Source organism: Mesitornis unicolor, unplaced genomic scaffold (assembly GCF_000695765.1).
Source record: "Mesitornis unicolor isolate BGI_N332 unplaced genomic scaffold, ASM69576v1 scaffold3656, whole genome shotgun sequence".
In the NCBI taxonomy this organism is placed as follows: domain Eukaryota; kingdom Metazoa; phylum Chordata; class Aves; order Mesitornithiformes; family Mesitornithidae; genus Mesitornis; species Mesitornis unicolor.
Window position 1 is genome coordinate 33473 of NW_010191520.1, and position 23416 is coordinate 56888.

The 23416-nt window shown below is 37.1% G+C and overlaps 1 protein-coding gene across 1 annotated transcript in view; it reads left to right on the plus strand.

The window, feature by feature from the left end:
* MIPOL1 (mirror-image polydactyly 1) overlaps positions 1 to 23416 on the plus strand; it is a 156328-nt gene that overhangs the window by 4825 nt on the left and 128087 nt on the right. The window contains exons 3-5 of the mRNA XM_010186745.1: positions 11171 to 11357; positions 13809 to 13938; positions 15982 to 16087. Of these exons, the coding sequence (XP_010185047.1) occupies positions 11171 to 11357; positions 13809 to 13938; positions 15982 to 16087 (423 nt within the window). The remainder of the gene's footprint in view (positions 1 to 11170; positions 11358 to 13808; positions 13939 to 15981; positions 16088 to 23416) is intronic.

Here is a 23416-nt window from a genome sequence, read left to right on the forward strand (position 1 = left end):
TCTCTGGTGAGCTGTTGTTTTCCAGTCCTGTTTCCTTCAGGAAAAATAGAAGAGGAAAACATATGCAAACCTAATAAGCAAGTTATGTATGTATAGCTGCTCAGACACGTATGCATGTCATAAGCTTATGCACAGACAATTGTCTTAATTGCATTGTGTGTTTATGCATGCATTGGTCTTGCATGAATCCATGGTGCTCACTATTAAGAATCTGACCATAGCGACCATAGCTTTCCATGTATTTTCATGGTCATGACATGGATGTGCCAGTTTATTGCTTACAACAATATTTTTAGTTCTTTTGCTGTGTAATGAGTAATATTCAGGAAGGAAATCCTCTTTAGAAATATTTTTGCATTTATTTACTCCCATTTATAAATTCCATTAACTGTCTGCCATCCCTTTTGCATTCCTGGTAATTGAGGCAACATACAGTCACATGCATAGGTTAAGTAAAATGAATCATCGTTTTTGCTAACTTCCTAGAAATGAAACTCCTGTTCCTCACCAGGTGTTTGTAGACTATCCTATTAGAAATAGTAAGGGTTTTATTTCTAGCTGTGTAATGATTTTAATGTACTTTTTTGTGGGATTGGTGTCGCAATAGTAACTTCAAGGACTTTTTGTATGGAATAATTATTGTGAGACTTTAACACACACATGCACTAACACACACTCACACACAAAGATGAAAGGATAAAGAAAGCTTTGAGAGTGATGCGGTGTTGTAAAGATTTTTCATCTGATGCTCTAGTTAGGTCAAAAAGCAACTAATTGTAAATGTGCTGCTTCCCCTTTCTTCAGAATACACCCATTACAGCTGTAAACACTCCAAGTGAATCTGAAGCCCTACTTCCAAGGCCATAGTAGAGGCAGAATAAACCATACTTGTATTATTGAAGTCTGTTTCTTCTTTTGCATGCCTCAACAGGAGATACTGTGAGCCTGTTCTTCCCCTGCTTCCCTCTTTTAGCAATAAGGAATGCTGTTTACCTAGGAAGGAAAGAAGACCTGGATGTTGCCTGGGTGTGTACACAGAAGAAACTAGGTGATAGATGTGCAGAGGCAGAGCCCTCTTCGCATGCAGGGCTCAGTTGATGAGTGTCTTCCATGTGTGCTGTGCTTTCAGCATCGAACTCGCTCTGTGCCAGATGTCAGAGATTCCCCTGGCAAAGTGGCAAGGGTAGTTGCAGGTTTCTCTGCACTCTGTAGGAGGTGGAAGAGAGGTTGAGAGGACGATCTTGCATGAGTCAAACAGCACAAGTGGCAATAACTGTTGAGCAACACTAAGTATGAAAGATGAAGAAAACATCTTGCATTGAAAAAGAGGGAATAGTGTGCCATGACTTAGAAGATAAAAAGGAGCTAACGATAACTGAAAAATCATTAGACACTCTCTGGTCTTTCCTGTAAATATAGTCACCCAATCATGTGTATGGATTCTCATGCCTCCTTTTTCCATCCTGTTTCTTTCCTTGTACATTGTGAATGGTTAAATACAGAGCATTTCTGGCCAGGCTGCATGCAGAAAGACTCCTCAACAGAAGCACAATTAAATATCCAGTATCTGCCTGACTCGTTGGAGTGCTGTGAATGTGATTTTGTTAGATCCTTTACAGTACGCTGAAAATGTGTAGTGCCTTATCTGCACCAACTACTGCAAGCACTAAAAATGGGGAGAATGCACACTTTGAAGTACTGTACGTTGAATCACTTAAGTGTTTAAAGTATGAGTGCAGCTAATTTCAGAATGCCATGAAATGTGCTTCAGGGAGAGCACATTTACCACGTTACCACAGTAATTTTCATGTAGTGCTTCAGAAGGAGCTTTAGAAGACCTAGCACAAGTGCAAGAGGAATTTGGTTGTTTTCTTCTTTGGAAACCTTCACTGTTTCTGTTTTATTAACAACGAGAATGAAGCTTAAGTTCAGAGCAAAGACATAAAAAAAAAATATTAAAAAAAGGTTCTCCAGGGAGTGCATTGGAGACTCTTATCTGAGAGTTCACCTGCATCTTTAGTAGACTGTTTACTCAAAGGGTAAAAGGATGTGTGGGCAAGGTGTCTTACTGGCACTTATGCAAAGTGACCTTTCTTTTATGTCGGATAGTTAAAATTACACTATTTTTTGTCACTTCTAAAGCTGTAGTTTTCTGGGATTTTGTTTAGAACTTTTATTCAGCAAAGCTTTAGTTGTTTGTTTGCGGTAGGGGAGGTTGAGTACATTTGGATAAGAGAATTTTCACTATAATTAATGGGCATCAGGAAACATGACCCTGCCTAGATAAAAGGGAGTTCTGGATCATTAAGATTTAGATAATGGAAGGGGTTATATACGAAAAGCAATTGCCTGCTATGACAATGGCAGAAGAAAAATGGGATGAGAGGGTTTACTTTGTTTTTAGCTGGTTTAGAAAACATAAACACAGCATGTTTAGTAAAACTCTAGCAGACACTATGTTTGGAAATTATGTAATAACTCCATATAGGCTGTAATGATATCCTGAAACCCTGTATTTAAACTAACCTGAATTACAATGAGAGATAAACAGAATATTTACCCATCCCTTATGAGCTGCTGCTGATATGTAAATTTATTCTTCTACTTTGCACAAATATACTTTTGAGCTACTGCTTAAACACTTCAAGGTCCTTAGCCAAACAGTTTTAATGATGCCTCCAATATTATGAAAGTGTGACATTTGATGAATGCCTTGTATAGTTGTGATATCGGGGAAAGTGTAAACAAAAAACGCACATCAAGTCATCGTGCAACACCTAGATAATTTATAATTTTACTGTTTATATCCATCTTGACATTTTTTATCTGCCAAAGGCAGGTTTCATTTGGAATCTTAATCTGAGATTTATTTGGTGGATCTGGAAATCATAGCTAGAGTTCCCACAGGAAATGGTCCATCTACCAACAGATTAAATGGCAGTCCTGCAGTTGTTAAGGGAGCTCTGCATTTAACACACATGCATACTCATTCAGTGAGCACTGTGGAGAAAAATTAAAGTAGTAACCCAGGTTTAGGAACAATGTAGCTAAAAAGTCCCATATTTGCTGAATGACAAAGGGTTATATAGCAGCATTTCATTTTATTATTCGTGCTTGAATTTCTTGTTTGCTTTGTTGAGTCTGCTGACGAATACTAATAAATGCCTGCAACAATCCAGACGAGAGATGCCTGGCAACAAAGCTATGCGGTGGACCTCCCTGATCTTCTCCAGTTCACAACCTGACCTTTTGAAAAATTGGCTGGGCTAAGCTGCAGAATTTGGGTGTAATGGTTATTGTTAACTCCAGCTTTAGGATTTATTAATTTGTGTGATCAAGACTTACCTATACTTCAAAGTTTCAAAAGACCAAACACAATCATCCATCCATTAGAACTAACATTGTGTTTCAGTGAATCCCACTTAGTATCTGCCTAGAGATTCTGCTGTTTTGATGCATTCGGAATATAAAAATGCTTTTTCAAGTCTGAGACCAATCCAATAAAAATCTGGTGTCTTCTCAGAGACTAATATTTTAAAATAACAATATGTTAATGAATTGCAAAGGGAAAGTGGAACGCCAGAGGAAATGTCTGATATTTACACGCTAATAAATGCATAATGATTAACTGCAGTGAATACCAAAATAATGATTGGCTGCATATTTTAAAGAATTTGAGGCATTTTTCTATTATAAATATTCACCAGTTTGTACACAATTGCTGTTTAGATGCAACATAGGAAGGCGAAAGACTTACTGAGAGAGACAGGCAAGGGAAACATCATTACTAAAATAATCAGAATCCTCGGAGAATTGTAAAAAATTGCCTTTGCCAGAATAACTCCAACTGTTCTTAATCTCCTCAATTTATTTCTTTATGAAGGGTGTTGCCAGGGTTCCACACAAGTACAGGTGAATAAAGAAGCATTCAAAGTAACACAGATGTCCCCCCGCTTAAATTGCTAACACAGAATGAATTCACTGTTCTCTTTAAATTCCTTTAAGGAATAAAAAACTGAACCACTAAACTTCTGAGTTTTGTCTGTATTTTAGGAGACAAAATATTTTCAACCTCTCTTTTTGTGTGTATGTGTTATGTGATGTAGTGCAAACTAGGACATTAATGCAAAACATAACTTAGCTTATTCTTACTTTATTTGCATAGAACTTTCTCAATGAAGTTCCAATAAGAATACGTTGTTCTCTCTGGTCATGATTCTGGACAACTTAAAAGCTTAGCTGTAGCCAGAGATCAAGCATTTGAACTGTATTGTTCTGTTCACCTGACTTCTAAGTCAGTTTTAATTGTTTGGAAGTTTTCTGTATCAGAACAAAAGTCAATGTAAAATATATAATTATTTTTTCTGCCTGCTGTTGAAATTACAGGATGTTTGTATGTACTGTACACTACATGTCTGTCTTCTAATATAGAAGTACTGTAGTCTGTCATGTGAGTGAACATTTTCGTCATAAAGTGAAATTAAGTTAAATTAGTGTGGAAGGATACCAATCTAGTTATTTGAAATTTCTCTTAATATTTTGATTTTGTAAATGTTATTTTATCATTCATAAAGAAAAATGGTATTTTTTTTAAATCCAATTGAAATGAGTTGCTAAAACATCTCTGACAGAAGATAAAAGAATTTGATGTCTCTGAAGAGGAGACAGGAGAAGGAAGGGCCATCAGTAAGGTAGCGCAGACTCCAAGGTATAGCATGGATATAGCGCCTTAGACTTGTGCAGTTTTACTTCTGCCATGACTTGCTGAATAACCTTGATCCAGTTACTTCTTTACTGTGTGCCTCAATCTTCATGGCTTTAATATGACTACCACAGAGCTTATGCATCCCTTATAAAATATCTGTGAGTTTACAGAAAACGTTGTTTTCAAGGCTTATCTCAGTGATCGCCTGTCATTTGTTTCTTAAAATAAGAGCAGATATCCTATCTCAGTGTAAAATCTGAGACCTTTCTCAGTAAGACTTCCTTCAAAGTAAGTTGATAGTTCTAATTCTTCTGGGTTGGCCCATGGTGCTCTCAGCAGGACCCACTGTTAGGTGTTGTTGGGACATCAAACGTACATTGCATCTATGTGCTGATTTCCTCTTCGTTACTGCCAGGGGCTTGGCTCATTAGATGCAGCATTTTGGCTGGACAGAGTACTTAGAAATAAAAAGAATTAGCTTTGTATTACAAAACTACTCTGTGCTCAGTCTTCACTTATTACCAGGTTCCTGTGACTGCTATTCTGCTGTACTACAGAAGTGATTTAGTGAGATCTTGGAGTCCTACTGAATAATCATCTTAAAGTTTGGCCAGTTTTCTTTAATTGTTAGAAAAAGTGTGTCGTGAAGGGACAACCATTTGCTGTTAATTGCAGGTTATTCGTTCTCAGTATAATGCACTGCACTGAAGGGGCCTAAATAATTGGTAATGTAAGTAAATCTGTAGTAAGTCCAAAGATGAGTGAAGCTGCACTTTTTCATGTCTGTTTTGGGGAAAACGTATATTGACCTTGTACTTTTTGTACTGAGCTTTTGTAATTGTTTTTCAGAAACAGATACTATTTTCTCCTTTAAAATTAAGTACAACATCGTTTTTGGGGATTAACTGTGAAAACGTGTTTGCAGATTGCGGGAAAGATAAGATAGTGAGGAAAAAGTCGAAAATAATGAACATCCTTTGAGATATGCATGTAAATCATGTCTGTTGCATCTGTGTCAACAAATGAAAAAGGAAATAACAGGCATTCTGAAAATGCATCAAACCTAAACCAATTTTTTTCTTTCTGCTTATGCCAGGCAATAGGATCAGATTTTCCCCACCACCCTCATTTTCTTTCTTTGCATATTTATGCCTATAAAATCCTTCAATTTTGGGTTCCCACTCATTTTCAGCCTTTTAATCATTCAGTAAGGAGTGAACTGTTGAGCAATCTGAATCTCTCACAGTCATTCTGTTTGGTAGAAGTTCCAGTAGTTATACAGCCAAGTGAATGGATGTTTGTCTTTGACAAAAAGGCTGACTCATCATTTTCAGCTCATGAAGGAATATTCGGCCATAGCACTAATTTCATTTGCATAATATTTAATTTCTATTTATTTATTAAATATATATCTAAGACTTCAAGTCCAGTGGCATTAGATGTTATGAACTTAATGCAACTCCATAATCCATTTTTCACTTGAAGCTATCAGAAATTGCTTTCTATTAATCCAGCAACTGTCTTGTCCTAACAGCTTGTTAGAACACTTGCAGGTGTGTGTGTGTGTTGTCATACATGCACGTCCAACAAATATCTTTTCAGAAATGTTTGTAGTATTATTAACATAAAAAATAAATAATAAAGAATGGCAATTAGAAGAGTGAAAATAAAAAGGTGAGGTTCTCAAGTAATGCTCTTACACACTTAGTTATTGCAGCAGGTTGAGGTAGATTTGTGGTTTGCAGGTAGGGGCAAGAGCAAGTATTTTTAAACTGTAGTAAGTGTGTTCTTTAATTACAGTGAGAATAGATTTGTTTGGTATTGGTATAGTGGCTCTTTGCTTTCATAGATTTATTGGATACTGAATATTGCCTCTTGGTGTTAGGAATTTTAAGTTTTTTGTATTATACAAATGTGAAAAAAAGCCCAATGTGGAAATTGAAATTGCATTGTTGTTTAGACTGAGAAAAAACCAACCATGATTAACAGTAAATTAGATTTTGTCAATCACTGATTTTTTGGTGCCTTTTAATAATTGAGGTTGCAGTTAGTTCCTCAAATGTAGTTCAGTGTTTTGTTCTGCATTTTTAAGGGTGTTTTTCATCTGACAGTGTCACGTAGAAGAGTAAGCTAAGTTTGCAGTCAGCAGTCTTTTGCAGGCAGATGAGGACATGCTTTGTGCTACAGACCAGCTTAAAACAAACACTAGGAAGGTGTAGGTAGCAAGTGGTAAGTACTTTTACACTTAAAGCTGGTTTGGAGAACCAACAAGGGCTTCTAATGTCCCCATAATCATCTGCAGGCAGATCTGTAGCCAGTTGTGTATTTTGCAGTGCTGTGTGGTGTTTCATTGGTTTTTGTTTGTTCTCCTTTATTGTTATTCCTCGGAGATCCCCTGCAAACCTCTGAGCTGATCAGCATGGTTTGGCATGTGGGCTGCTGAAAGACTGCAAGCAGAGGGAAGGAGATGCCCACCCAGCTTCTGCAGGGTGACAGGACTGCTGAATATGCTGAGTGGTGCCCAAGGGATGCTACTGCCTCCTTAGCCTTCCAGGTGAATCTGCGCCTTCTGTGCAGTTACATCTTCAACACTTCCTTCCGTATTATCAGTGTTGGTATAAAATTCTTTAATGCTGTGCTTTCTCCGATCTCAGTACCAATCCCTCACTTCTAAGAAGAAGCTATGAGAAATAGTGGCTGCCTGCAAAATGTGATGGGTTTAATGGTTTTACTTGACTTTTTAACCACTCCCAGCTTAACAATATTGAATTCTGTTCTGCCTTTACTATTTCAAGCCATGACAGCATTATCTTCCCCTTACGTCCCTTGCAATCAATTCCCAGCTTTAATTCTAGTGTCTTTATATTCCTTCTACCTAACATTTGCCTTTCTTTCCCTCAATGTGAATGAGCTATTCATTCAAGATAAATACGTACAGAAAATCAGCTGTTCAGCTTCTCCCGGTAGTGAAATATTAATCTGTGCTACTGAACTTGTTCTATTTTATATGGACAGTAACTTGTTTAGTATACCCAAGAACCAGAATCAGTGGTGACAGTACCACTTCATGAAAACTACAGCATTTTTTTGCAAAGCTTGCAAGGCTGTTTTACCCTTTCTCTGATGTTCCTTGTGCAGCCTGATTATTGCAAATGCTACTTACTCCCCAGTGTGTCTCTGCAGCATTGGTAATTAGTGCACAATACAATTTACAGGAGGCATGAGGAAAAGCACTGAAGTGCATTGATTAATATTGCTACTTAGTTTAACAGCAAGACAGGAAGCAACCATCTACCAAGACCTAAATTACTTGAGGTGGGGGTGATGGGCTATATAGAGAATAAAGTGGTTCTAAACGTAAAAAAAATCATATGCCTGTTGATCTGACAGTGTTCAAAACATCTTCTCCAAAACATTCTACTGACAAATTTAGCATGTTGATCAAAAAAAATGCATTAGAGCTTTATTAAACAAGTAAAAACCTCTAACCCTAATGCCTTTGGAGAGAGTGCTTTCAGTTCTGAGCAGAAGTGGCTGCTATCATCTTCTCTTACAAAGCCAGTAGGGGAAAAAAACAGATCCTCGGTTTTGCCTGACTTTTCCAGGAATGTCACTGTCAGCCTTGCTGTGATGCTGCTTAGTCTTACCTGTGTGCGTGAGAGAATTGAATCTGAATGAAAAGGTGTGCTGCAAATGTAAGTTGCTTAAAGCAGCAGCATTGACACTAATAAATGCTAACACAGGCCTAGTTCCATTCTAAATTCTTTTTTGTCCAGCTGCTGTAAGTTACAGTTGAAGGTATAAAAATCTGTGCCTTGACATGGACCAAGGATTTAGCCTGAAGTTGAGCTGCTAATGCCAGATGTTTACCTCATCATACAGACAAGTTTACTTCATTCTGGTTTTTGGGTTATTTTTAAAGAAATCTGTCTGCTGACTTGACCTGTCATCCAGAGAGCTTTGCTGCTTGTTGGGAGCTCATATTCAAGATGTTACAGAGAGGCTGCTGAGGCTCTTCTGACCATCTGTTACCCCTGCTGCTCTTCCATGTAGGCACCAGGGGTACTGTTGGGGTGACTTAGGAAGTATTACATGTGACTATATGGCTCTGAGGATGACAGTCAAGGGTATGGGGGACCCAGGTGGTGTTATCCTTGCTCCTGCCAGTAAAAGGGAAAGGGTATGGAGGAGAATTGGGTGAAGTAGATGAGTCCTTTGTCAGACAACTGGAAGAAGCCTCGTGTTCACAGATCCTGGTCCTCATGGGAGACTACAACGATGCTGATAATCTGCTGGAAGGACAACAGCAGGGTACAAGTGATCTAGGGGATTTCTGGAGTCTGTTGATCACAACTTTCTGACACAAATGTTTGAGGTGCCATCAAGGAGATGTGCTCTGCTGGACCTGATTTGACTTACAAACAAGGAAAAACTGGTTGTAGATGTCAAAATCGGTGGCAGCTTTGGCTGTAGATACAATAAGGTGGTGCAGTTCAGGATCTTGAGAGGAGGGAGCAGGACAGAAAGCAGGACATCAGTTGTGGACTTTATAAGAATAGATTTTGGCCTTGTCAGAAGTCTGCTTGGAAGATACACAGGATGCAGTACTGGAGAGAAGAGGGATCCAAGAGAGCAGGTTGATATTCAAGGATCACTTCATCCATGCTCAAAGGTTGTCTATCCTGACAAGCAGGAAATCGACCATGGATCAAGAATGATGTTGTTTTCCTTGACTTTGGTAAGGCTTTGGACTCTGTGTCCCGTAACGTCGCAATAGAGAAGAGAAATATGGCTTAAATAAGTAAACAGTGAGGTGGTGTACGAAGCCACAAGAGGTTGAAACCAGTTTTAAAATGTAGCGGCACTTAAAAGGAATCCATGCTCAAAAACCTGCAGGATTTCAAGCCAGTGAACAACAGCGTACATTTTCTCAAAGAATCCAGATGGCTGTGAGCTGTGTTCAATTTCTGTATTAGCTGTGAAATGATCTGAGGAACATACTTCAATCACAGTCCTGAAATTAGTGTTAGGTTATACTTGTTAACAAATGTTTTAGCAAGTTACAGTCTCCACGTGTTTATTACTGCTCAGAAACCAGGATTCTGATATGCTGTTGACTGTTATTCCTCTAGTGCAAAATTCAGTGCTTATAGTTCAGAGGAATGGTGAGTGTGGATTCAGGTCAATTTGTGCAGAAGTAGATAGGAATAGATGCTGCAGATGAGCAGTGGATGCAATAACTTTTTCCTCAAGGTAGTAACACATAGCTTTGTATGGGAGCTTGTTAAACTGACTCCAGCCAATCCACGAGTCATCTCTCTGTGCCCTCGGGATGTTTCCTATGGCATTTGTTGTGTCTTTCCTTCTTCAAGGAAAGAGGAATCTATTGCAACAGATTTTAGAGATAGTCTTCAGTGTTTTTTATTTGGAATCTGTACTTTTGTATCTTACATGCAGGATGGCACCTTGACACTGATTGATGTGTATTTTTGCACTATTTGTAGATGATTGCAACTGTATAGAAAATTTCTTACTATTTTTGAGGAGGAAGTAGTAAGTTGGATCAAAAAATGTATATCATATAATTTATCAAAAATGGAAATGCTAACTTTATTAAATAAGCAAAAGCTGCAGTGTTTGTTCTCTACCAGTCTAAATGAAAGGATGAAGAATATATGCACTTTTTTCCATTTGCAGTTTTTTAGGCTTCATACTCCTCATTTTTAGTATCGGTCTATAATCAAAACTTACATGTTCTTACTTTATGAAAGAACATTCATGGTATGTAGATCTTTCTTTCACTTAAATACTTTGATATCAGAAAATATGTCCTAAAAATATGTAGTAACCCAGCTTAAGAGAGCTATCACACTCAACATTTTAATCAGATAATTTTTCCCTCTGGCACAATTTGTGCTTTGCATTCTTCAAGTTCTTTAGTTATATGAGCCTGTATCTTACACTCCCCAGGAGTGAGTAATGGGACCTTAAATTTGTTGTTGCTAATTACAGCTCGCTGATATGCCTTTTGTAGCCAAAATGGACATGAAACAGACCTCAGTATAAGAGTCTAGTTCAGAACCTGCAAATTTACCTGTCTACAGCAGAAATTCATTATGTCTCACTAAGGTAGAGCTGATTTTTAAAAAAGATAGGTAGATAGTTTCCTAGGGTCAGCATTATTTTAAGCAGTCATTTAAGGGGAAGTGGAATTAAGAAATGCCAATGAGTTTTTCAGGTTTTCTTGAGAAAAATCCAGTAAATCCATTTTAACTTCTACATCTGTGCTCTAGATAACACAGTTTTCATTCCTTAGTGGGATGAGTAAGCTGTGAGTCTGAGACTAGAGTACTTTCTCCTTTCTGCTACAAATAAGAATATAGCAAGCCATTTTTGAATGAGAAATCTCAAGTTTGTGCTTCTTTCTCCAAATGGAAAAATAAGTTCATTTCTATTTCCAATTAGAAACACACATCCTGGAACAGAAAAAAGACGACTTTCGTGTTGAGTTTCAGTTTCACCAGAATTCTCAGAAAGCCCCAGAATTTTTCATCCAGGCAGAAGCTGAAGCACTGAACCTTTCAGATTGGCCAGTAACCAGTCAAAGAAGAGGAGCCCAAAATGACTGTAATTCCAGTCCTGAAGAATCAAGGTAAAAACAAGTATCCCTATATATAGTTTTTATAAATTTACATTACAGACAATATTCATACAGATTTTTGGATAAAGACCATTCTATGATTCTAAGTTTGCTTCCCAACTGAGAATCAGTAAGTCAGCTTTTTATTTAGACTCACTGTATCTACCCTTCTTTCCTTTTGGGATACACCATTTCACCACTGTGTTCTCTAGCACTGATGGAAAATACAATCATGACAATGACTTACGTGACACACTGTGGGTATTTCAATGATTATGATCTCTCCAGATAATTTAAAAATGCATATTGAAGAGAATTAGAAAATATGATCTAAAAGTCAAGTAGTTTCTGTGGCTTTATACAACAAGCACAGTGTACCCTAAGTATGATGAGTGAGTAGGAAGCAGGAATGAAACAGACTGGAAATGAGTAGGAAGCAGAAATAAAGTAACTAGGAAGCAGGAACAAAGCTGAGTGAAGTCCAGATGAAGTTGGAAGATCAAAGATGAGGAGCTATATAATTCCTTGTAAGCAGCTTGTGACAGGGATCTGGAGAAGGGCGAATATGGCTGAAAAGTGTAATGCAAACTTTGAAGATTTTATTCTGTCATTAATTTTGATCATTTATTGTCATTTAATTTCCATACTGAGCTATGGCCCTCTACTGCAGTCTTAAGAAAAATATACACTCATGCTATATGTGACATAATACATGAAGCTTGACTAGGGACCATGCTACCAGTTTTGAGCAACTTAGGCATTCTGAAGCCCAGATCTTAACTGAGAGTGACAGAATTGCTTTTGAAAATGGGATCAAGGCTGCAGAGGCCTATGACATACTTTTGAAAAATAAACTCTTAATTCTTCACCTCTCTGGCAGATTTTGCACCTGGTTTTGTTATCTTTAGCAGGATTAAGGAGTGACCCATTGGGCCAAAAGCAATCCATAGTACTTTTCCATCTGACTTGTTGCGTGGTTTTTTGTTTGTTTGTTTGCTTTTGCATTAGGGCCCGAGATACGATGTTAGGGCAATGCATCCAGCACTAAAAGCCAAATATAATCCTGAGTGCTTAAGTACAGTCCAGCACAGAGTCAGCCAAAGATTTTTGCTCCTACTCTTTACCAGTGCCACTCGTGCTGACAGTCAGGCTGGTCTTGAACGATGAGATTAACCTCCCACAGCAGTTAGCATGTTGAACCATCTCATCTGCAAATATATTGCATGTAGGTTACTAAAGCTATAGGCCAAAGCCTTATTGTGGCAGATACTATATAAACTGCACATTTGTCCCTCCCCAAATAAATTGCAATTAGAATATAAGATGAGAAAATATCTTGATATAGAATGACTCAGGAAATGTTATTGTTTTATTACACTATATTACATTAAGTAAGTACCTTTTTGATGTGAATCTCCCTGCTGTCTACATTTGTTGTGCTTTAGGCTGCACCATAGTTTGCTTACAGAGGTTGTATCTTAACTGCCTTCTTAAAGAACCATAAAGAAAATAAATCCAATGGAAGAAACTAAAGAAAGCAGTATCTGAGTACAAGCTTTCTACCACAGAGAAAGACTCCTTGGAGCCACAGATAGCTTTTCTTTACTTTCTAGGATGTGAATTACACATAATGAAAGGAATGTATACGGTAGGAATAGGAGTTCAGAAGCTTTTCTGTGGCTACTTCTTATGACTCATTTGCTATGAAGCCTATAAACAAAATGCTTAAGCGAAGCAAATGTTAAAAATATTTGCCAGTAACCCTTCTAATCCATTTATCTACTGATTTTGATGCTGTCTTACAAGTGAGATCTGAATTATCTGTATCAACGGACAGCCAAGGAGTATTTTAAAAGTCTTAACCTTGAGACAGTATTTCTGTGGCAATTGAATCTTATTTTTCTCTGTCTGTGGCTAAAAAAGTTATCTTAAAACTCTGAGTAGTGTACAGTGTGGGATTCCTGTTGTCAGTTACAGTATTTAGAACAATGCCATGATTTTACAGATTTCGTCAAGATGACTCCTGGATCTTGTCTTCTGGATATTTTAATTTCATTTCATGTGGAGCTGTCCATCCTACTGATGAATTTGCTTTCTTTTAACCTAAGCATCTATTTGATCCTCAAATGTTTCATTACTTTGTCGCTCCATCTTAAGCACAGGTTTTTAATATTTGCTTCCCCTAAGTGTTTTCTGTTTACAGGCTTCATAGACCATTTATCTGTTTAATGCCTTAGCACTGTAGCCTATTTGTTTACTATTCCAGATTTACAGATTTTTTTTCAGAATTACAGATTTAAGAAGTGATAAAAAGACATCCATTTTAGTGGCTATTTAGTACATTTGCAACGGTTAACAAATTCTGATAATTTCTTTCTGTGTATTTTGTTTTTGGGGGGATGGAATGGGGGAGAAACTGGTTTTGCATTATTTATCTTTCTTTTTTTCACCTCTTAAACACAGCACCGTAGAAAGAAAGGCTAGCAGGATGCTCCCTGAATTTACATCCTCATGGAAGGAAGATTTAGGTGGAAAAAGAGAAACTGCATTCCTTTTAAAAGAATTGGACACTCTGAGGGCCAAAAATAAAAAGGTACAATTGAGACATTCAGATCACGTTATTTGTTCTTTTATGGTTGTCTTATAAAACATACATTTTAAACTGTTCCTAATTTGATTTTGTTATTTATTTTAGTGCACCAATCAATAGCTTTCTTGTCATTTTGGATTCTCAGTATCTGCTTAACTGCTTCTCTGGAATTAAAAAAAAAATAAATCTTTCATCTTACCCTTGCATCAGGCATGAAAACCAAGGAGGACCAAAACCAAGGCCAGGACTTTATTAATAGAATCTGGAGCTCATGCTTCTGTACATGTGGTCCAGATAGTAAATATGCCCTGACACCGCCTCTTTGTTGAGGGGAAGAAAATTCCATCCTACTTTGACACTGTGTACTTAAAGCGTTAGTAGCAGTCCCATGTGCCTAAACCACAGAAAAGTCCATAGTCTCCATGAAGTGTCTGAATATTCAGTGGCAAGCTCAGACATCTGTCCAAGAACAGGTTTAGTGAATTTAGCTAAAAGATTTTGTGAATTAGAAACTAAATGAAATTCAACAAGAGCAAGTGTAGGGTACAGCATCTGGGGAAGAACAACCCCATGGATCAGTACAGGATAGGAGCTGATGTGCTGGAGAAAAGGGCTGTGAAAACAGGAAACTGCAGGGAATGAGTGAACTGAGCAGGAAAAGGACCTCAGGTTCTTTCTAGTCATGTAGCAGAAATGAAAGACTTTGAGAGTCAAGTACCACATGCTGATTTTTATCTCCTGGACATAAAGCAACAAGGGGAGGAATTACTTGCATTGTTGCATGTGGTACCCTTATTTTCCTTTAATATGTATTTCTGCCACTTAGAACCCTTTACAAATCCTTGAGTCCCAGTTAACTGTCATCCAGTGCATTGTACCAGCACAGCACACTGCAAAACTAGCTCACTGCAACACTGCTCAGGGGAATAGGATCTGGGAGTCCTGGTGGAAAAGAACTTAACCATGAGCCAGCAAAGTGCCCTCATGGACAAGAAAGCCAATGGCATCCTGGGGTGCATTAAGAAGAGTGTGGCCAATGGGTCAAAGGCAGTTATCCTCCCCTTCTACTCTGCCCTGGTGAGGCCACATCTGGAGTACTGTGTCCAATTCTGGGCTCTCCAGTTCAAGGACAAGAAACTTCTGGAGAAAGCCCAGCACAGAGCCATTAAGATGATGTGGGGACTGGAGCATCTCCCATATGAGGAAAGGCTGAGAGAGCTGGGTCTGTTTAGCCTGGAGGAGACTGAGGAGGGATCTCATTAATTCTTATAAATATCTAAAGGACAGGTGTCAGGAGGATGGGACCAGACTCTTCTCAGTTGTGCCCATTGAAAGGACAAGGGGCAATGGTCACAAACTGGAACACAGGAGGTTCAACTTAAACATAAGGAAAAACCTCTTTACTGTGAGGGTGACAGAGCACTGGACCAGGCTTCCCAGAGAGGTTGTGGAGTCTCCTTCTCTGGAGACGTTCAAGACCCGCCTGGACGCCCCTGCTCTAGCAAGGGGGTTGAACTAGATGATCTTCAGAGGTCCCTTCCAACCTCTACTGTTCTGTGATTCTGATAATTCCCAGTTACAAGAAAAGCTTCAACATGTGAAAGAATATCAGTTTTTTATTGGATGATGCACTTGAAAAATTATACTTTTAAACCACAGTCTATTGAGGCTATGATATCAGTACTCTTGGTAGGAAATAGCCTATTCATGCAGACACCACCTACATTATAATTCCATGTAATTCTGATCTTCCTGAGCAAGAAGGACCACAGCTGCTGATACTTGGAGAATCCCAAGTAAAAATAATGGCACACACATTGCTGCTTCTCTTGCAGAGCAAGATAATGCAGATGATAAAAAAGATATTTTTAACATTTGTCCTTTAAAATAATAAATGTAATTAACTGAACTTCTGTTGTATTGCTTAGCATTTGTATTTTGGGAGTAAGAAACTATTATTTAAAATTTTAAATTTAATTGTGGTGAAAAGAGCTGGTTGACTGTTTCAGCTAGATAAGAATCTTACTGTCCATTTGTTCAATTTAGCTTCAAGATAAGCTGTCTGAAAAGGACAAGGAGCTGAAGACAATAAAACTGGACTTAGAACTGCAAGAGAGCGCTACAGAAGCTAAGATTGCAGAAAAGATTGCAGGTATAGTAGGCGAGCGTTTAACAGATGGCTGTATGGCTCATACAGTACCCGCGGTTGCTATATGACGTGGCCTAGTGAATGTTAGCTTTATTTGCTAAAGGAGGGAAGATTTGAGGATTTTTTTTTTTTATGTGTGGCTGTTTAGAGTTGCTTAGAAAATAGGTGGCTTTAACATCCTGGTACTGGTATTAGCAGGAGCTTTACCTGTATTCATACTGATTTGGACATTAAATGCATTGTTAACACCATGTCAATCCAATCACAAAAAGGTTGTTTGTTTTGTTGGAAGGTCCTGAACAAACAAGGGGAAATAATGATTACCAGTGCCTCTACCTTTCAACCAGCAGTTCAAATACCACTTATTGTTTTAGCTCATTCAGAGCAATACTACCCCCTCCCTGTGCATGGAGATGGTCACACATTCACCTCAACTAGGGACCTGCACTTTTCTTGAAAAATCTGTTCCTTTGGTAGTTAATGAATTTTTGTCTGATGGTGGTACGTCTCCAGTGAATGAAGTTTTTACAAATTCCCAAAGTAAAAGGGTTTTGAGTTTACAGTTGAAAATCAATGCATGCTTATATTTGTTGTCAATTGTTCTTTGGGTGGCCATACAAGAAAGGAGACGGTTTGTATTCTATGATTTTGGAAGTTTCTAAAGTAATGAAGCTGATTATTTTTATCATTGAGAAGTGGCTGTGTGTACAGTGTACCTAGTGGATTAAAAACACTCAGAGGTTTTCTCCAGGTATTTCAAATAAATTAATGGGAGTGCTTCTATAAATTCATCATATCATTTGTGCATAAGTAAAGTGTAAGCTAGGTAAAATTGTGTCCTCATAGACCACACACTCTTCATATAGTATTAATAGTACTAATACTAGTCCCCAAAATATTGGTAATGAACGGAGGAGTAACTTCAGGAAAATGGAGCAGAAATAAACTCTCCAGCTGAAAAAAATGGATAGCTGACTTTCCACTTAATGTCAAACTCCTGAGAATACAGTATTCCCTGTATATTATAGATGGAAGAGAAAGCTCCTACGTTTTCTGTAGTGGACGAAGGGAAAGGTAAATCTGATCTACATATTAGGAAACAAATTTAAATACAGGTATAATTTTATTCTAATTTAATTTTCCATTAACTGCTGACTCTATATTCAAAAGAAAAAGAAATCTGCTTTGTGTATCATAGTTATATCCAGCAGCCGAAAGCTAATGCAGTGTTTGGGTTGAATCCCAAGTTCTGTGTTTGTTCCTGGATATTTGCACGGTGTTTTACCTCCATACTTTCAATAGAGAAATATTCTCTTCGATATAGGTGTTCATTGCTCATTAAAACCTGGAAAGAAATATAGGTTAAAAGGTGTGTCAAAAACACGTTTAGTTTCATTTTTATGGATACAGTTGAAGTATTTGTTAATAAATTGGTTTTCCTACATTACTGTTTAAACTTCCTAATTATGTCCTAAGCATAATACTCTCTTCAAAACAGTATGGCATGAGTATGTTTATAATAATTAGCATAGTCATTCAATTTTAAAAGGAATAATGATCCAAATTTTAATGGGAGCTACAATGTGTAGTAAGGATGACCTTTAAAAAAGTACCCTTTTTTTTCTCCTTTTATGAGTTCAGGAAGTATAAAATCCTTTAAATGCTGAGAAGGCAAGAGACTCCTTACTACTTAAGCTGTTTGCTAAAAAGGAAGCATCGTTAATATTTCATGAGTTTTTGGCTTCCTGTCTTACAGTTCTAATAATGTTACCAAGTTTGCATAAATGTTTTGAAATCTGGAATGATGTGAACTGATCTGAAGTTATGGAGGTCTGTGTGTCTCCCCCATAAAAGCCTTGGAGAGTGATCTAATGGACAAGCAGAACCTAATAAAGAAGACTCAGTGTGTTTAAGGAAAAACTTTTCCCCCTTCTGTTAAGTCCTTTGAGGAAAGGAGAACACATGCTGCTGTGTTTTCATATTGCTAGTTAATGTTTAATTACTGCAGTGTATAACACATGGTAGAGTGAAGCTTGTAAATATGGGTGTTTGCATTTTTATTATTACTTAGTACTGACTTTATGATAAGAAAATTGCTCCACAAAATTATATTGTAAAAAACATCAGAAAGGTACACCGTAAAATTGTTATCTACTTTGGGGAATATAACAATTCCATTTTCAAATGCAACCCTCTCGTTGATGGGTTTTACCCGAACAAGTGCCATGGAAAGAACAGAAAAGCTGAAGACAAAGGCCGTTTTAAAAATGAAGCTACAACAATCTTCAGAAACAAAGAACACAAAGCTTGTCGCTTAATGATTTTTTACTTTGTTCAGAGGAAGAAGCAAAGAGGAAAAGTGTAAATTTGTTAAATGCTTCATGAAAGAATAAGAAAGAGTTAAGGCAGAAGATACAGATCATGGAAGAGAACGTTTAATATTGTGTGCAGTAAATAACTTATTTTCAGAAGGTGTTTATTTTTAAACTTTACTAGCCTGGAAAATGAATTTTAGAACTTCCTTGGTCCCTGTCTCTATGTCAAGTAGCTATGGCTAAGGAAAATTAGGGAATTCACAGTTTTGGTTACAGGCTTTTAAGCATTAGAGACTATTGTTTCTGGTGGTCATAGTTGCCTCAGGTTCCTGCTGTTTCATTATTCTTCTGTTGGGTTTCCCCTCATTTTAAGCCAGTGACAGAAGGTACCATTAGTTTCATTCCCTGTCATGAAGAGGAGAACAGAGGTGGAGGCAACATCAGAAAAATCAAGGGAAGAGCCCATCATGAAACAAGTGGGACTAGAATAATGTAAAGGAAAAAGGGAACACCACATGTGAACAGGTCGTGAAGAGCAGACAAATCTTGAAATGTGGAACTGCAGACTTTCATGTGTTGAACAGAAAAGGGAATGAGTGCATTCTGTGGGAGGAGAAAGGGCAAAGGAGCACACGTCTGAGCACAGACTGGAAGATAAAGATGGAGGCATTGCAAAAGAGTAAGTCTTCAAAAGAATTAGTGAGAACAGTTCTCACTGTGGATGGACATAGTAAGTGACTTCATTTTTGCCCAACAAAAGAATTATACAGAGGGTTTATAGGAACTTTTAGAGGAAAGAGCTGATTGTGAGAATTGTAGAGCATAGTGGTAGGCTCTCTAGACTGGAAAAAATATCAAAGCCCTGATCTTCTCACAGTAACTCCCACCATTACTGCAACAAGATATACCACAGTTGGTGTCAGAGCCTCAGCTCTTGGAATGTTCTTGTTGCTATCACAGTGCTATATACTGGGACAAAGAATAATTCAAAAGGAAAATATAATAAAAATATTTCTCCTTAAATATTTCTGTACCAAGGGTTATTCTCTGAGGTTTTTTGGGGTTTTATTGATAATATCTAATAGTAGTATTACAAAATGCTTTTTTAAATCAGAGTCAAGTCAGCTGGAAGAAGTGCATTGAGTCCAGTCATAGGTCTGTTAGGTGTTGCACACAACCTTTAATCCCTGAAAGCTGTATTAGCATTCTGCAGGTGCTAGGAAACACAGTGTGGAACAAAGGGAAAGCGGTGCTTGTAATACTGTTGTATGTTATACAACTCTTGGAAACTATGGCAATGTACTTGTGTTGATATCTCTCTTTTTCAGAAATGAGAAAGGCCTGTTCAAAGTCCCTTGTTTTTAAAAAATGTTGATAATTAACATTTGTGGTATTTTGGAATTCTTGAATATGGTATGGAAATGTTCATGAACGTTGTTTGAAGTTTCCTATATTAACTTGCAAAATAATTACTGAATGCATATGCAATAGTTTTAATAGCAAAAATGAAAACAAATATCCAAGTGGCTATTAGCTTAGAGTTAGTTTGATTTAATATCCCATAAAGTAAGAGGAAAGAAGTAATCTTGCCAGTAATAAATTTTAGGTGGCAATAACTTCCAGCACAGAAGTATTTTCCATTTCTTCAAAGCTCACTTTAAAGTCCCATTTTAGATGTTATTTTTCTTTCTTGCATGTCATCCATTAAAGATTAGCTGTGGAAGGCTGGAGCATGGAGAGATTATGAATGACAGAACAACTCCTGCAGAATAATAATCAGTTTTTGGTATTTAATGCTGTTTGACTTTTGCAGACACATTTCTTATTAACCTTTGGTACAGACAGAAATCCAGGTTCCTGATATCTCATGGAGAAGATGAATTCAAGATCCTCTTCCAATTAAACTGAAATAAGGCCAATATTGGGCTTTAGCCAAAACAACTCAATAGTTCCCAACCCTTGTGTTTATAAATCTAAATATGAATGATATTTTACAGTTTAAGTAGGTAATGCGTATACTTCCCTAGCTCAGTTTTCTGTGTGAAGTTAATTTGTATATATAGTCTATATAGTTTTTAGGGGGTTTGTCCTATTAATGTTTCATTGTGCAAGACTATTTCTTTAATATTTTTTTCAAAATATTTCCTGGAAAATAACAGAATTTTGAAAATAACTGTAGGATTTGAATCCTCTGTATGGAAAGGTAGACGACCCATCTAAAGGACAGGAAAAATCCCCCAAGGTGAGGGTGTTGTGACTGAGAACATCTTGGCTTTATTTTTAACAGCTTAATTTGAAACAGTGTAATTTTACCTTCAGATTATCAGAATTGTTGATTGTCAAAAAGTTGCGTGCAACTCTTTGAAGTGCAATACACAATGAGCTGGCATAGGTTAAAATGTAAATTACTAAGCTATTTATGGGTGGAGCTTGTATGTAAAAAGCAAGCCAGTATCTTCTGCATATTTTTGTGATTAGTCTGGCCCTTCTCTCTTCCTCACTATAATGCTAGATGAACGTAAGAAACTGAGTTGTATTCAAGAATGAAAAGGTCTGCAAATATTCTACTTCTTGGTGTATTACAAAAACTTTTCTTTAGCCTGTCAAATCATAACTTCCAAACTTTAATGAGACATTTATATTTTTTTCTCTAAAGTAAATATTCAGGCATCAGCAATTATTCACTGAAAAAAGTTCGATAACATTATGGTTTGAATTTTGAAGTCAGCTGTGTTTAGTGTGTTAGAAGCAGAGGCTTAAGTATTGTACAGGGATTGGCTTTCACAAGAACTGCCTTGGGGTCTGTGTATAATACTCTCTCCTATTCTTTCCCACTTTATTTTTTTTTTTAATTGAATTGGGATCTGAGTACACAAAGGAAACCCTATGCAGAGCTGCCACGAAGCAACTTTAGTCTTTTATTAAGAACACTCTGTTTATAGTATTGGAAATGTAGGAGCAGATGAATGCTATGCACTACGTACATACAACAAACACAAAGCAATAAAGAAGTCACTGTGTTCTATCAGTGTTTGTTCAGATTGCTTTATCTATAAAGTCACGTTTAGGTGTAAATGACTTGTAGTCTATAATTCCTGGTATAGACTGGTGAAGACTTCAGTAGTTTTCCTGTGATCTTATCACTATTTTGTTTTTATTTTTCAGTTATAGATCATAACTGAAAGTAAATGAATGGTATCTTTCAAAAAAGGGCTAGAAACTTAAGTTGTGTGTTTCGTAATAGAACAATTCAGCACTATTTTTAAGTCAACAGTTGGCCCTGGAGCTCATGGTAGTTTGCTATTAACCTGAATGAGAACTGTGTAAGGGCCTTAGGCTTTGAACATTTCCAGGGATTATCTGCATTTTGTAACATGTATGTGCAGAGACCAATTAATGACACATTTTAAAGGCTTTCAGAGCAATGCAGTAAATCTTTTTTTTGTTTATTAGGCTATGATAAGGTTGACTTCTTAAGAATAGTGAACACAGTCATTAAATCTAGTAGAAAGAAGTCTCAGAGAATTTTGATTTCTAAAATGACTGGATAACAAATACATATGTGTTTGTATCTCTGTAAGGAGAATAAGCATATATCAATATGGTTAAATAAAACTTAGTAGTAATGGCCCATCTAGAAATGGGAAGAATAGTTTCCAAGTGCCCCTGTGACTAGACAGACAGAGACTCAGCAATGGTGGATAGGAATGGGAGGACTGAGGAAAATGAAAAGTCACTGCACCTCTTTTCCCAGTATACTTCCTTAATTCCTCATATTCATGTAACTGCTACTCGGAAATCCAAGGTGAAAACACGATAAAAATCCCTTAAAAGCTTTCGTTAAACCTCTCTGGAGGATAAATTTCAGCTGACAGTTTTTTCTTGGAAACAACTGAGCAGGATAAACAAGAAGCTCATTACAGGAATCTTGGATTCTAAGTATGACTTGGCCAAGCAAGTTCTTTCATGTTTCTACTTTTTATTCCGAATAATGTACATCTTCAGAAGGCAGAAAATGGAAATTTGTCTTTGCTTCCTTTTTCTCATGAGTTCAACATTCACTCCTATGTTAGAGGTATATACCTGTATGAAACAGACGTTGAATCATGCATCAAATATTTTTGTGTCATTAATTAATGCTATTTCAGTCAATTCTTGAATATTTAAGATGCTCAGAGCCTTTTTTTGTAAAAACATATAATCTCATTTGTATTTCTTGTTGCTGTGATGGTGTGAGTAACTAGCAAAATGACTTTGAATGTACCAGAATCGATGCCCAAGAAAATTCCAAGTCACTTATTGTTCAGCAACCGCTGATTTTGAATACTAAATCTTAAACTGCAAACCCCTGACCTTCTGCAGCAATACATTGTTATTAACAGAAAAAACTTTCTCACCATGTCTTTTTCTTGGAAGTAACGGGTCACTGTAGCTAGTGCTCATTACAAAAACAGTTAGCAAAATTGTAATTGTACTGTTTCTTGGATCATGTTTTTTGTTTTTTTCACATGCTCCAAGGCCAAAAGCAGTATTTCATCACATCTGTTAATGTCGAACACCTTGCAAAGTTCAAGATATTGTTATTATTTCTGTAAAGCTGACTTATCTTGAAAGCCAATTGTTACAGTGTTACGGTATTTACTGTATCCTCTGAGATAGTGGTGGACAGTGATCTCATCTTTTCCGTATAAGGTCTGGCCTGTATTCTGGGTTTTTACATTTTTTTAATGAGTGATGTGAATTCATTACTGCTCCCATAGATGTTTTAAGTCCGAACAATTTCTTCTTTCTTGCCTCTCCTATTCAGTTTTCTTATTTACACAGATGACCTCTAGGAAATCAGCAAACAGACTTTTTTCCTGGGAACTGTGCTTCCCTCCCTTCCCCCAAAGTTCTGTTGTTGGGAAAATTGTGAACCGCTGCTTAAACTGAAATTATTTCCAACACACCTTCTCACTACTGCTGTATTTTAAAGGTAGTTTAAAAAGTGTAGAAGATAGATTTGCCAAAAGAATCA